Raw genomic sequence first — 15,602 nt, forward strand, 5'->3', positions numbered from 1 at the left:
TTAGGGTTTGTAGCTCAGATTCAGAAAACTATTGTTCTCCGTGAGGCAATTAAGTTAGAGATTCAAATCATGGCTTCATGTCAGCGTTACGGTTTGAAACAAGAGTTGAAGTTTTAAATTAGGCTTTCGATGTAAGTGTTAGTTTCAAGTTTGGGTGTGGGTTTGTATGTGTCCTGATCTGGTGGAGAAGCTCCTTACCTCCCTTTTATACCTTGTTTCCTTTCTACCTTCTGTCCTTCCTTTCATATATTTTTGTTTCCTTTCTTCCTTCCATCCTTCCTGTTCTCCATCCATCTTTTCTTTCTCCTTGCTTCCCTTCTTTCCTTACATAATTTAAAAAGTGCATACCTTTTTTGGCCCAACCTGTATATTTGTTATGCCATTCATTGCTGCTGTATGACATGAGACAAGAAGACTCATCTGACATGCAAAATTGTATTCACTTATTGCGAAATAATTTGTCAGAGACATTTATGTTACCAGCCGTTTATTAAAGGGAACTGTGCACATGGATTTTCCACAGCATACAGTGTACTGTTGTGATTGGGTTTTAAAACTACAGTTACTGTGCTCATATCCTACTTTAAAGTTAATAAATCATACCCAAAACTGCATCTCTACACCAAAGACTACAAACCAACAAGAGAACAACTGTGAAAATAACAGTGTGCATATATTATCCAGTTGACAACCATCAGCGGAAAAACATTCATATGTCCTGTTATTTGACATAACACGAGTCAAAATATAGTTATTAGTTATCAAAGCAATATAAATCTATCATAGAAGGCATAAGTGCAATAAGGAAAAGATCAGCATAAGTCCTGATTGTTGATTACACACTAGAAAATTAAAACACTAGAATTAAAGAGATAAATTACAAGGGCTGTACGACAGAGAACAAAATACGGTGTACTCATTTAAAATTACTGTAATGAATACATGAGTATCATCTCTCCACAGCTGCAGGATTAAATCATTTTTTACAGAAGAAAACTGCATAGCTGCATTGCAGAACAACCATGTTGAGCATCAGCAAAAACACACATGTACTGCAGATACAAACTGTACTAAGTGAGACACAAGGCACTGTCAGCTGGGCAGTAACCATGGTTACAGCAACTAGCTTCCTGACAATGATGTCCTCATAGATAGCTACCTTTGGTTCATATGCTCTTTAAATTGCAAGTACAAAGTAGCTCAGGCTAGGCTACTTTTCATTAAAATCTTGTAGATTCAAAGAAAAACTTAAATTTCCTCATAACTTCAATGCAGGAATATGTTAAGGTTATGTTAAAAGGTGCTGAAATTGAATGTCAAATGAGTAGATCTTAACATTTGGGACAGTAATGAGGTGGCCCATATAGCAAAGGTCAACTACGTGTCGGAATACATGTTAAGGATTTGACTGAAATAAAGCAAGATTCCTTCATTTAACGAAATCATTTAACAGGGTCCTTAAATTTAAAACAAAAGAACAAGTAGAGAAATAAGTTGTACAGTAAGTGCAATACCAAACCTCACAAACAGTAGCATGTTGAAATGAAAAATAAGAGCAGTTCAAAAGCACGAGAACACAGTGTGCAACTAACTATACCATCTCGAATAAGATGACAAAGCTTGTCACTGTTAGAGATGTCTTTGTTGAATATATTGTGAGGAAAAAGAGGGATGCATTTTATGTCAATCTATAGGCAAATCAAACAACACATATTTCGTGTATGTGTACAGTATGTGTGTTGTTTTGATAAATGCCACGGAGAGGAGCTTGTGGTGGCTGTGTATACAGTACAAACACTTCTAGAATTTGCAGCGCATGCAGCATGTAACACACACATGTTATAGACAGACTAGAATATACATCACTTGCAACAGTATGGATTCACAGTGGACTACTTAATCTCCTCTCTTTGATAACCCCCCAAGAATGACATCAAATGCTATAGACCAGGGGACACCAACATAGTGCCCTCTGGCACCACATGAGTTGCCTGTGGGCCTGTTCTAAAATTGTTCACAGGTGATGGGACATTGTGATTTTGTAGGAATGTTGTAGAAGTGAACATTTGAAAATGTAAAAACTTTGGGAGATTGAGAGATCGGAGAGTGTTGCATACAAATGTATCTTTTTCCATCCATCCATCCATTTTCTGTACCTCTTATCCTCACTAGGGTCGCGGGCGTGCTGGAGCCTATCCCAGCTATCTTCGAGCGAGAGGCGGGGTACAACCTGAACTGGTCGCCAGCCAATCGCAGGGCACATATAAACAAACAACCATTCACACTCACATTCACACCTACGGGCAATTCAGAGTCTTCAATGAACCTACCATGCATGTTTTTGGGATGTGGGAGGAAACCGGAGTACCCAGAGAAAACCCACGCAGGCACAGGGCGAACACACAAATTCCACACAGGCGCGGCCGGGATTTGAACCCCGGTCCTCAGAACTGTGAGGCAGATGTGCTAACCAGTCCGTCACCGTGGCGCCTTATCTTTTTCCTACATTGTTAAATCATTTTTGATCATTATTGTAAGAATTAACATGATCAGTGTCTTCACATAGCTCAAAATCATCAATTATTAACAATAACATATTATAAAGGTAATTTGAGCAAATGTGTTACAGTATTTTAGAAGCCGATACTTGAATACTTGAATCAGTATCCTAAGAGTAGCTCTCTGGTTCACAAACGCTGGTGACCCCTGCTATAGACATTGTTGATATTTGAATGTCCTGCGGCGCATGCATCATCTTATCATTCTTCTAAAACAAATCAAGGTTCTTCTACAATCACAAAGTACTAGGTTTAGTTCACATGCATGTGGGGAGTGGTACTGTTCACAGAGACTTGACACTGGAGGGGCAAGTTTATTCCCTCTCTAGCTTATCATTGGAATGTATTCACTATTCAGTCAGGGGGCCACCTAAGTAACCTAATTTGTGTTTTTAACCTGCGGGACGGTATCAAATGCCAATGCATTTCTTACAACATCTTAGATGTTATGGCTCATTTATAAGCATAAGTGCTACAAGAGAATAAGTAGATCCAGCATACGCATTGCAACAATTAAGTTGCTCACCAGATCAAAGAAGTCTAATAATATTAACTAACCAAAACTGTGGTTTGGTCCATATATGTATGGCTCTTTATTGTTAAAATTAGGCAAGGTTAGACTTGCCATTGACAGTCGCCATCTGTCTCATACATGAGGTTGATGACCAATTAAAGGTATCAGTCAGTTTAAAAGTTTTCAGAGATTTCCTTGTTCAAGTTTATGATACTTCAGATCCCAGAGAATTATATCATTATTTCTTTGCATCACGTAAACTGAACAGTTACTTTTCTAAATCTGTAACCTTTCCCTTACAGTTATTTGGCACAACATTCTTAAACAATTAATATTGGTACAAAATATTATAGTATGTGACTAATACTGATAATCTTACAACACAATTGCCTATTAATGTGGACTATCACAAGCATTTCTGTGAAATCAAGTCGATGAGACAAATATGAACATACAGTCAAATTTCTTCTTGTGTGGATTACCAACATGTCTTCGTTCCTCAACACGTGGGTGTGCTGAGGTGTAGCTTATTCTGGGCTAATACCTGTGTAGACCAGACAACAAACTCAGTTGGGGGAAAGGCTGATCGAAAAGTTACTTATTACTTACTACCTTTTCCACATTTTAGCAACTTTTATTATGATGTAACACAATTGCAAAGCAAATTTCTTTCATAAGACAGATATTCAACAATTACCTGTAGTAGTTGGGTTTGAAAGGGCCATTCTTATTCAGGCCCAAATATTTTGCCTGCTCATCGCTGAGCTCCGTCAGGTGGGCATCAAAGGTTGCCAAATGTAGGCTGGCCACGTATTCATCTGGAGCACAGATTTTGAAATAAAGTTATAAAGATTAAAAAATGACATCTGCTGGATAAAGCTGTCTTTATCAAATGACATCAGAAATCTACAGTAAATGGAATTCCACAATACTAGAAACAGAACACTACTTGTAACTTTTGAAAATTGTGAAAAAATCAAAAGTACAGTACTGTACAAATAGGTAGATATCCTCCTTACCCATTTTTTTAGGAAGCAAGTAAACATCTTGCTTGTATCGTCCCTCTGGAGCGTTGTACAACTCTATTAGGGCCAGGGCCTGAAAAAGAAACGACTCATCTGTCTAAACGTCATCTCAATATGATCATGTTAAATGTTACTGAGATAACATTTGTTTCCTTCTGTTGTGTTATTTTTGCAAATTACATTTCAAGGTCAGAGCCTGTAGTTTTATAAAGCAAACAGTGTGGGATGTTCATACTTGGGGTTGAACGACTACAGATCTCTTCGTAGTCGACTAATCAATGATGCCGTTTATATTTTTTCAGTTGTCAACTTGTTATCCGCGCAACTGTTTGCCTTCAGCCTCTAAATACAAGCTCACTGTCCCCACCATAGACATATGCTTTCCACTGTCACTGGGTGCTGTCGATCCCCACCTCCCCAAGATTGGCTCATCCAATCACATTCAGACACCTTCACTGCCTCGCAGACAGTCAGAACTTATATATCTCTAACTCCAATTTATGTAACACAACTGCGGGGTGGCTACTAACCCTTTTTTCAAATCACAGGAGGGAATGCTTTGAAAAATGAATTCCGGCGAGTCTGCTACCAATCCTGCTAGGTGGATTCTTGCTAGAAGTGTATACGTTCCAACTGTCTGTGAAGCAGTGAATGTGTCTGAGTGTATTTTGTGACAGGATTAGTGAGTCGGGGTTGGGGTGACAGGAAAGAGGTGTCGAAACTGTTGCTGATGAAGGCTTGAGTGAAACACTCGCTGGGTGTTTTTTTTCTTTGGAGGAGGGCATAGTTACAGCTGACATTAACTGTTTATTTTCACAATAAAGAGGTTGTTGAACGAGCACAGCTCCTCATCGATTCATCGTCTAAGCAGACGTTACGGTATACAGTATTCTGTCTTTTCTGTTACAGGAGGGCATTTGGTGAATTTGCTGACAGCTTACGTGAAGATTTCAGGTTGTTCTTCAGCTAGCGTTAGCGGGTGCTTTTTCAGATGGGTGTGTATAGTACTTGTGCTTTTGTTATAGTTGAGGATAGACTAACATATTTTGCAAGTGACCATGCGACTGGTCTCATTTTTTGTAAAATATTGTCACACGCTTGAGATATCCCTGCTAGTTTGCTGCTCAGACCCCCAACCTGTTGCTTTCAGTGAGGCGTCCGTGTTGCTAGTCAAAACCAATGATTGGCAATTACTCGAATTCAAGCTCTAACTGTCATTGCGAAGTGGTAAAATTGCGGAGTGGTAAAGTCGCCGGTTCAAGTGCATACACACTTTGTGCTTGTTTTTGTAATTTGATGTTGTGTATTATATTATAGGTTGTAAAAGAGTGTTGTTACCTGAGTGGTAGCAGTGATGGACAGAACAAAAGTAGGAACAGTAGAGCAGCTGAGATTGAGCAGGCGACCCTAAAAAAGAAGCCTTTGCAGTTTGTAAGTGAGTACTTTCAAGTACACTCTTCATAAATAAGACCAAATGACTGGATGCATCTATTGCATATGTCCGCTCACTTCAGCCAGCAGAATGACTCTCTTGCCATCAGGCCAAATGACGTGATCGACCTGAGAGCGCACCCTCTCCCATGTCAGCTCAGGGGTGCGAAGGCTTGCCTGAAGGAGTTCCGGTCACATTAGTACATGGTTACTCAGTTGTGTCTGACATCTCAAATACATATGAACTGAGTTAAAATGACCCTCTGAATGCTCCATTTAAAAATAAGTATTTACCACATCAATCTCTGTGTTGGAGTGCCCCATGTTGCACACAATGGAGCCATTTTTCATGCGGTCCAGCTGGTCTCTGGTCACCACATTCTTGTTTCCTGTGGAAAGGTCCACCAACCGTGAGCATACATAGCCTACACAGCTCGAGGCCTTAGTGAGAGGGAGTGTTAAGTGGAGTTACCAGTGCATGTGATGGTGATATCAACGTGGCGAATGACCTCATTCAGCTTGACCACCCTAAAGCCATCCATACTGTTCACACACATTAGAAAGACGTTGCAATCAGCAAAATGACAAATGCAGTTATGTTCAAGCAATGCATTAAAAGTTTTGGTGAGCTTGACTAACTTTTCGGCTTTCTTTTCCATCAAGTTTTAAAACATAGGAGGCTAATTTTGTAGACGGAGCACAAAAACATGTATATCCTGACTTTCGTGCTAGTGGGAGGCTTGCTACGCGTTTGCCAATTTGGCAGAAAGGTCTACGACAAGGGCGTACAGAAGCAACAAGGGTCTGTCCTTTGACATGCGCCCGGCACATGTAAGAATTTGGTGGCAGAATGTTGGTCTAAACTGTCTTGGGACCATGTCTTAGTCAAGTGCAGTAGGTAGACTGCTGGTCTAACACGATTTTGGTGACTTTGATCAGGGCATAGATTCTGAGGTCCACAAACGTGTGGTGGATGCCAGACATATTTCATTCATAAATATGTGAACAGTTGGAATCAAACTCTAAATTGTTGTAGAAATCAATTAATTTAATGGCTTATTAGTATTATTATGTTTTTTAAATCATCCCACTGGCCTGCATGCAGCTATGGTGCAGGGGCACACTAACAATCGTGGGTGGGGATAGATATATATCAGACATTGTTTAGTTGACAGCGCTTATCATCAGCTTATTCTGTATTTAATAAGAGTACCCACTCATGTTGTCTGTTGCCACAGGGGCCAAGAGCAGTGACAGTGCTCCAGTTATGCACTGATGGCTGCGTCCTCTTCCGAACAGAGATGTCTCCATGCGAGACTAATTGCGTCGCATTTAAAGGGAATGAGAGGAGCCGCTTTGATTGGTGGCGAGTAAGTCGGCTGTGTCCACTCCCACAACGGTCCAGACTCCCCTTTTTTAAATACGCCAGCTAGTACATGTCTGCGAAATTACAAGAACCCCGTCTAACCTGTCTCCGTACAGATTCATACCGCCCGCCGCACCGGATTTATGCTCCTCATGAAAATAAAGTTCATGCAGTTCTTTTTTGCTCACCAAGCTTGCAGGGCACAAATAGGGTCGATCTCTGTAATGTAGACAATAGCCCCAAGAGCTTTCAGTGCAGCACAACAACCTTTTCCAACCTACAAAGACATAATAATGCACTGAACACAGTATTCTAAAGATACACTAAAACAACTATTAAAATATGACAGTGCTATTCATAAGAACACTGGGCATACTGCTTTTATGTTTTTGTTTTATTATGTGATGAAGACCATAATGGAAAAAGCGCTTGGGCTTTATTGTGTTATTATCCTCGGTGATGATGCTTGACTGTATGTCCGGAAGTGCTAATGTGCTCGTTTTTGTGCTATCACCAAATAAATCAAAAACCTCAGTTTTATCTGTTAATGTATTCAGCAGTGTAGTGAGTGATGATGATTTCTCTGTGGCATGGGAATATTAAATGAAGCATCTCACCTCACCGTAGCCACATACAACCACCTGTTTGCCTCCAAACATGACATCTGTGGTTCTCTTCAAGCTTAAAGAAAACAGAGGCAGATAATTTGCACATTGTGTGGAGGTGGGAAACGGCCTGTCAGTGAAAATAAATCAGCTGAGTCACCGTTCCACTGAAGAATCAGTCAGTCTTTCTGCACTGACTGTACCGCACAATAAATTACAGTACTGTGAAGTAATGTGCTTATCTCCACCAAAGAGGTATCTAACTTGTTTTACTAGTTTCATTAAAATCTAATTACACATTTATTTTCTGTAAGAGTACGGATTTTCTAATCTCATGAAATTTTTATTTAATTGGACTACATTTTCATAATTATGACTTTGTTCTTGTATTTCTTTCTTTTCAATGTGGCCCTAAAACTCCTTTGTACTTTTTCTATTTTATTAAAATTGTTAAAATGTATTACCATCTCAATAAATAAACACAATCTAAATAACCTATTCAATCAAATGCAAGCAGATTGTACCTATGAAGGCTGAACTCAATTAGGATTGTTCGGCTTTGGCAGAGGTCTGCACTCTGCTGAGTGCCATTTGAGTTGAATTGGAGGATGGAGCCAACAGTCTAGCTGGCAGATTATTAATCAGAGGGAAGCAATAAATTGTGAGGGACATGGCAGTCGGACAGTTGAAAGCACTGACCCATTACATACAGAACGGTAGACACATTGTGCAAGGGTACTGAACTATTCATAGGTGGCCTTGGTGAAAATTAATAGAGCTATTATAGTTTGGATTGCTGACATATCACAAGATTTCTTAGAAGTGATAACGGATTGTACATAACATCAAATGTCTCTGTAGAGCTGCCAATAAACGTGTACAATTGTTTGGACATGACAATCTTGAACAGCCTACAAGGACTCACAAATCAGGCTCACTCACCCGTCCAAGATGGACTCTCTGCAGCAGTAAAGGTTGTCAAACTTCTGCTTAGTCACAGAATCATTTACGTTCATTGCTGGCACACACAGTTTCCCCGCTTTGGAGAGTTGGTATAGCCTTTTAAAACAAGACACAGCATGTTGGCTTCACCTTGGACAGTCCTGCTATTGCTATGTTTGCTACTGCAGTTGTGTATTTATTTTAGCAAAAGCTAACCTGTGAACCCCAGTGACACTCTCCTCTACTATGCCTCGGATCTTCTTGAATACATTTGGGTATTTCTTGTACATCCAGTGTGTCAGGTCACCTCCATCATCCAGGATCTAGTAGGAGACAACATAATTATTTCTCTGTTAAAGCATATAAAGTTTTTTAGTCTAGCCTCCAATGTTATTATTATACCATGTTAGGCTGCCATCCCTCAGTGTTGACACAGCGGTCAATACACCACCAGAAATCATCCTCAGACTCCCCCTTCCAGGCAAACACAGCCACACCTGAAATGTACCACATGGGTGAAAATTTCACGGTTCCCACCCTGACAACCCAATGATTGTATGGAATTTGGTTAAATCTATAAGCCCCAAAAATATGTAGAAAGAGTGCTGTGTGGCTTCATCTATACAGGACTACAGTTCTGAAATTGCTATTGATGAGGACACCAATGGCCTGAAGGGCTTTTGACAGATATCTCAAATTTCAGACTAGCCACTTGCCGAATTGAATGTTTTTTTTCCATTTTGTAAAATACACTGTGCACAACAGAAGTAACTCACAGAAAATCAGGCCTATCCCTATACCCTTCCAGTGATATGTCCTCAGTCTGGCTTGCTACTACTCTGAAGCAAGCCATTAACACACCAGACCACACATGCTCTATCGTGAAAAAAATTACATACTTTAACAAACACAGCAACTATCTCAATAATTCTTAATGCTTCCATTAAGATCCCTGGTACCCATCACAGGATCGTAAAATAAAACGATCCCCTGTGTTCATTAAATAATGTTTAAAGGTCCAGAAGTCCTCAAAAAACACCTTTTTATCTCCAAAGTAATAACGTGGTACAATGGCTTTGTACTGTATCCAAGCCAGAGTATTTATGAGACAACAGCAGTGACCTTTAATATGTTGAATCTGTTCTAGTGCTTACCAATCTCTGACAGAGCAGCAGCGACTTCATTTTGTGTCGAGTATATGTTACAGGCAGTCCAGCGGCATTGGGCCCCGAGAGCCACCAGAGTCTCAATCAGCACCTGAAACCACAGACAAGAATGGTCCGAGAAGATGAGGACATTTACTGCTCTCATTTGAACACAGGCAGTTACCACAACCTGTACTTATTATCTGGTGCCAAGTCAACAAACACGCTAATAGATTAACTACGATTAAAATTGAGCAGAATTTCTATTTTAAATTAAGAAGTGGGATCACACTGAACCTTGAAGACAGAAAAAAATCTTACTGCGGTCTGGGCAGTGATATGAGTACAGCCTACAATTTTGGCACCTGCCAATGGTTTCTCACTCTGTGCTCTCTTCCTGAGAGCAATCAGTGCCGACATGTCTGAGAACAGAATGTTAAGAGACGTGAGTGGGAGAGAGAGAACAGTGTCGTAGGCAGATAAACACACGTGCATTTGCAACAAACAGTGGGGCTGGATTGGAAAACAAACTCACCTGCCACAACATTAGGCATACTTGCACATCTAATGAAATCCAAGACAGGAGCTTTTTTTTGCTTTCCTTATTTATCAATTATAAGAAACAGCTGTGATGCAGTGTCTATACCAGGGGTACTCAAACCTTTTGGATCCAGGGATCCCTTAAGAGGGGAGAATTTTTTCCAAGGAACCCCTAATAATCCTAATGCCAGCTAAACATAATTACCATGTGCACCTATAAATTCCATTGTAATTATTTGTTTGAACCTTTCAAACTAAATATTCACAACCTGTTTCATAGAAATGATTGAAGTAAATTCAATATTTTTTCTATCAGCACTAGTTGACGTGCACTACTACACTAACAACAGCCGTGAACAGAGAGGAGCGACTTTACAAAAGCACAATCAGTGTTGCCAATGTAGTGATTTGGTTGCTATGTTTTGCAACTTTCCTGACTGCTCTCGCAACTATTTTTTAAAATAGCGACTAGTAACTTTAATTCCTATTAATAAACAGACAACATGAAGAGAATCATTTCCACATTGTTTTCCATATGACAAGAAAGGAGCCCAGTGTAAGGCAATCACGGAGTCAATTGTGCTGAACCTTGCCAAAGACATGGGGCCTATTTATACGTTGGGAAAACTTTACACTGAGGTAGGCGCTTCCATTCCGCAAATATTTTGCCAGCGTCGCCTTGCCTCACCTGGACAACTCTACATGAGGAAAGACCGGGAGAGATATATGTAAATGCAGTGCGTATACAGGAATGTCAGATTTATTTGATATGTCACAATCATACCACCTTTTAATTGGCCAAAAGCTAAGATAGGATTGGTTTATTATATGTCAGTCCCCATATTTAAGTATGCACTTTAAAAAAAATATTAAACAACAATTGTTTATTATTACAAATTATTTTGCAGACCCCAAAGTTACGGCTCATGGACCCTGTAAAATGGAGACTCCACACCCCAGTCTGAGAACCACTAGTGTGTCTATACCACTGCAAACTGCAAACCACAACAATAAACATATTGTTAAATGTATACCAATCACTGAGCATTGTTCTCTTTGTAAATTCATTTTTTTTAATACAGCTCTTGAATGAAATCTTATTAACTATGTAGGTGTACCTAACAAAGTGTCTAGTAAGCGTAATTAGCTCTTTTAAATGCAGCTGCATCATAATGTTTCTACAACTAAAGACCAAACGGCCAGTAATTCATAAACGTACATACTGTATGCATCCCACGTGTCTTACCTTGTTCTGCAATCTCAATCTCACGTCTCCCAAACTCTGCTTGTTTGATGTTCTTTACACAGAAGTCACTGCTGCCCTTGGAGTTGACTTGTGTTTTGTCCCGTGGTGAAGTTTCGTCATCTGAGCTGTCCGTGTAGGACGCAGCTGGAAAGTACATCAAAAAGTATTAGAAAAATTATAGATGCCACTGAGTCGAAAGAAAACGCAAGGACATTAGCATTTGGTTTGAGACAAAAATTAGATGAGTTTTGGCACAGCTTCTTACCTGAGCTGTAGCTATCCGTGGACGACTGAGAAATGGAGCGGGACAGGGAACGACGGCCTGCCTTGGTGGGGAACCGGCTGAACTCCTGCTTGTCCTCCACAAACTGGATTTGCTGAAAGGCCATATTATACATTATTACATGAAAAAAAATGCGGTCTAAACAGTAACACCAATCTGATTGGTCAAAGCATCTGTGATACCAAGCGTCATACACTGCCATATAAGATGTCAAGGTATCACATTAGGTTCATTACGTCCACTATTAAGGGTTTTATCTGTCGCTGCACCCCAGTGTCCAGTTGAGTGTCCAGTTAGAAAGTAGTACAGTACTGCACATGGGCCCACATAACAATGAAGTACCTCTCTACAGCTCAACAGACACTGGACTACTCACACCAGGAAGCAACATTCTGAGCAAGAGTACAAGATTTCATGTGATCAATCAACTGGGGATTGACTGAGATGCCATTCCAGGCATTGGGCTTCAGCCGCTTCACCTCTGAAGGCCAGTCAGGTATTCAACCGTGATCCATCGCTGGTTTCAAGGCAATACCACTAAACCCACTGCATACCAGTGTAAATAACATAGTGCAGCAACCGAGAACAATAGGAAGCGGTTTCCTTGAGATTTACTTGACAAGACACAGGAATACTTCACCACGTAGAGGCTGGCACAGTCCCAAAGAAAGAACATATTCTTGGCTTTGTGTACCGCGGAGACCCGAGACAAATGAATCATCATTTCATTACAATTATTTTTTTCTTTTTTTGGTTTTTATTATCGCCAATAGTATAACTAATGTTATTATTACTATTCGATAACGATTTGCATCATTATTTTTCTGAATGTGTACAGGTCATCCCCATCCAGCCTGTCATCTACATTGATTACTAAGTACCTAAACCAACACGCAGTCACATTCACAAGTTTGTTCGTTTATTTGTCTGTCTCACTGTAATCTGTTATTGCAGCACAATAAACACAAAAAAAAGAAAGAAAAACAACACACATATCATCAAATCATCTATGTGAACTAGTGGTGGGTTAGGACCCAAAAGTGGGTCGCGGAGCCATTTTGGGAGGGTCGCGGACAGGTAGTAAAGATTCTATAGCATAATACAGATTGTTAAAACTGTTACAGTTGCTTTAGTCTGCAGCCTTCATTTCCTAAAAAGAAGAAAAACGATTGACGTTGCAATTTCCTAAAACCACAGAAAGATTCTGATTATATTAATTGGTCAAATTAATATAATTTTCCTTTAAGTCAGTCAAAGGAATTTAGTCAAATGACAATCCCTAATTCAAATGTATCTTAATTATCTTCTATCAACAACAAAAAATACAAAAACATGGTATTCTGGGATCAGTGATGCAATGCACTGGTGTCCGTCCAAAAAAGGAAGGAGGATGTGAAAGTGTAACTGTAATACAAGGTTGCTGGGTTAAAGATTGGACAGAGATTTCTGATGAAAGCCTAGTTATACTGTACCTTTGTACACTCCAGAATAAACACAATACAGATACTTTCCATTTTAAAGGCTGTGCAACAGTTCAAGAGGCAAATTCTTTATGTTCTTTCATCTTTGATATTGCGGAACAAACCCCGCATAGTGTTCTCTTCATATTTGGCGTGCATGCATGTAGCAAATAAAATGGTTTATGATATGTTTACAACTTCACCATTCACCAATGACATCCATTCACTGTCTGGCATGCCTGTGCACACCTCACTCCTCTTGTGCCAACTTTGAAAACTACTAAGGGTTTCTCTGCCCTTATTTTGGTTCAGTGCAGTGTCAGACTAACTGTCTCTATGGTGCCCTTGTTTGGGTCACAGGAAACTTTAATGTGAAGTCTAGCAGCCAAAAAGACAAGGCCAAGGATAAACAACGGCACTGCATAAAATGTACATTTTTCCTCATTTCTCAGGCTGCAAGTGTAATTTTATGTAAAAAAATAAATAACAAATAAATGTAAAAAAAAAATAGGTCGATTCACCTTACACCCAATATAACATTAAAATGTCAAAATAATGCTGCTGAAAAAAGTAGATATTCTATCTTAATCTGAGGCAGCAGCTAGTTGTAGTAATGGCTTAGCCAAAAGGGGCAGAAAATCCAGTTGACAAGAGTTTATCTTAGCTAGGTGTTACACGCTCATTAAACGATTATTGCCTGAAATAGCTTGCACTTAAAAATGCAGTAACAAACCTCAATGCGTTTGGACGCTTCGTTACCTTTTTAACCGGCTTGTGAGTGGGCACGGCGCTGAAGGCGGACGACAGCTCTTCCATGTTCATTTCTGTGTTCTTGCTCACTGTCATGACAGAATATTTCTCGGCGACGTTTTCGCTTTCTTTCACCTCTTTGCTCGCCTGCTTCACCTCTTGCTTCACCTCGGCGGTCGGCTCTGACATGGTCGACGGTGGCTTGTCAGTCGTTACCAGGACAAGAACGAGAAGCCTCGTCGTCGTCTCCTTTGCTTGTGAACGTCAGACGCTAATGGCATCCAACGTCCTCGCAAATGCTAGCGAGCTACACCGCACCGACGAGAGGAAGAATTATTACAAATGACGCAATGTAAAGTATCGACTATAAAGCAGAATCCTTTGTTATTATTATTATTATTATTTTGTCTAATTGGCACTGCGAGTGTCGCTATGTTATTAAGCCTGAGCGGAGTCGTGTTGCTCGCCGGACGGGCCACTGCGCGCAGACCAGCCTCCTCCAACTTGAAGTTGAAAAGACCCAAGTCAAGCCAGCCCAGCAGTAAAACGTTTGGTCATAGTGTAATACGCGGTCGGTAACACGCCGCCAACGCGCTGCTGCAAGGGCCACCTTCAAAATAAAGGCCCAACAGATAATACATGGACGAATGGACACGAATGCTTCGGATTTAAAATGATACAATCAAATAATCTCTCTGTTATCACCCAACCAGTACATTTATAGGAGAAAGTAGACTTTCGCAGGATTGCATCCAGGAAGGTTAATTCGGATCGAAAATTGCATTGAAAAACAAACTTTGATTTGAAATCTGCATGTATGACTGCAATTATCCATCCATCCCTTTTATTTTAGCAATATGGTGATGATACTGATAATTGTTATCATTTTGGTCATGATAATCCATCAATCTTCTGTACGGTTTATCCTCACAAGGGTCGCGGGCGTGCTGGAGCCTATCCCAGCCATCTGGGCTTAGTACACCCTGAACTGGTCGCCAGCCAATCGCATGGCACCTATAAACAAACAACAATTCGGACTCACAATCACTGCAATTATACCTGACTTTTAAAAAATGATTAATAAATAATCCCTGAGGTATCACAAGACCAGTCCACTTTTGTGGGACATGCACCAGACTGTCCCAGGATCCACCAAAAGAAGTTCCATATCAAAATAAATGTAATGTTAAATATTGGGAATAACATTTATTGACATTATTTACATTAACTGAACACAGATTTTTACTAAACTTTTTTTATATTGCAGCCATTTGCTGAAAGCATTTAAGTTCATTTTTTCCACATTAATGTACACACAGCACCAGATACTGACAGGGAAAAAAACGGAATTGTTGAAATTTTGGCAGATTTATTAAAAAAGAAAAACTGAAATATCACACAGCCAAAAGTATTCGGACCCTTTGCTCAGTATTTAGTAGAAGCACTCTTTTGAGCTAATACAGCCATGAGTCTTTTGGGGAATGTTGTTTTTCACACCAAAATTTGGGGATCATCTGCCATTCCTTGCAGATCCTCTCCAGTTCTGTCAGGCTGGATGGTGAACGTTGGTGGGCAGCCATTTTCAGGTATTTCCAGAGATGCTCAATTGGGTTTAGTAAGTCAGGGCTCTGGCAGGCCATTCAAAAACAGTCACAGAGTTGTTCCGAAGCCACTCCTTCGTTATTTTAGCTGTGTTCTTAGCATCATTGTCTTGTTGGAAGGTGAACCTTCGGCCCA

General features: G+C 40.1%; 1 protein-coding gene across 2 annotated transcripts; it reads right to left on the reverse strand.

Annotated features, from left to right (window-relative positions):
* Positions 1 to 470: 470 nt before the first annotated feature.
* LOC133483581 (S-adenosylhomocysteine hydrolase-like protein 1) lies at positions 471 to 14,406 on the reverse strand. Of its 2 annotated transcripts, XM_061784991.1 has the most exons (17): positions 13,875 to 14,405; positions 11,638 to 11,749; positions 11,373 to 11,516; positions 9,908 to 10,008; positions 9,596 to 9,698; positions 8,844 to 8,938; positions 8,658 to 8,764; positions 8,442 to 8,558; positions 7,512 to 7,575; positions 7,083 to 7,171; positions 6,001 to 6,071; positions 5,823 to 5,917; positions 5,607 to 5,705; positions 5,436 to 5,504; positions 4,092 to 4,170; positions 3,770 to 3,890; positions 471 to 3,616 (listed from the first exon to the last, which is right to left on the reverse strand). In XM_061784991.1, exons 1-17 carry the CDS (start codon positions 14,052 to 14,054, stop codon positions 3,610 to 3,612), a joined length of 1,653 nt encoding a protein of 550 aa, XP_061640975.1. In that variant the 5' UTR covers positions 14,055 to 14,405; the 3' UTR covers positions 471 to 3,609. The 2 variants fall into 2 exon arrangements, with proteins under 2 accessions (XP_061640975.1, XP_061640976.1); XM_061784992.1 differs by lacking the exon at positions 471 to 3,616 and having other exon boundaries at positions 3,766 to 3,890; positions 13,875 to 14,406.
* Positions 14,407 to 15,602: the final 1,196 nt, after the last annotated feature.

Source organism: Phyllopteryx taeniolatus, chromosome 9, assembly GCF_024500385.1.
Source record: "Phyllopteryx taeniolatus isolate TA_2022b chromosome 9, UOR_Ptae_1.2, whole genome shotgun sequence".
Classification (NCBI taxonomy): Eukaryota; Metazoa; Chordata; class Actinopteri; order Syngnathiformes; family Syngnathidae; genus Phyllopteryx; species Phyllopteryx taeniolatus.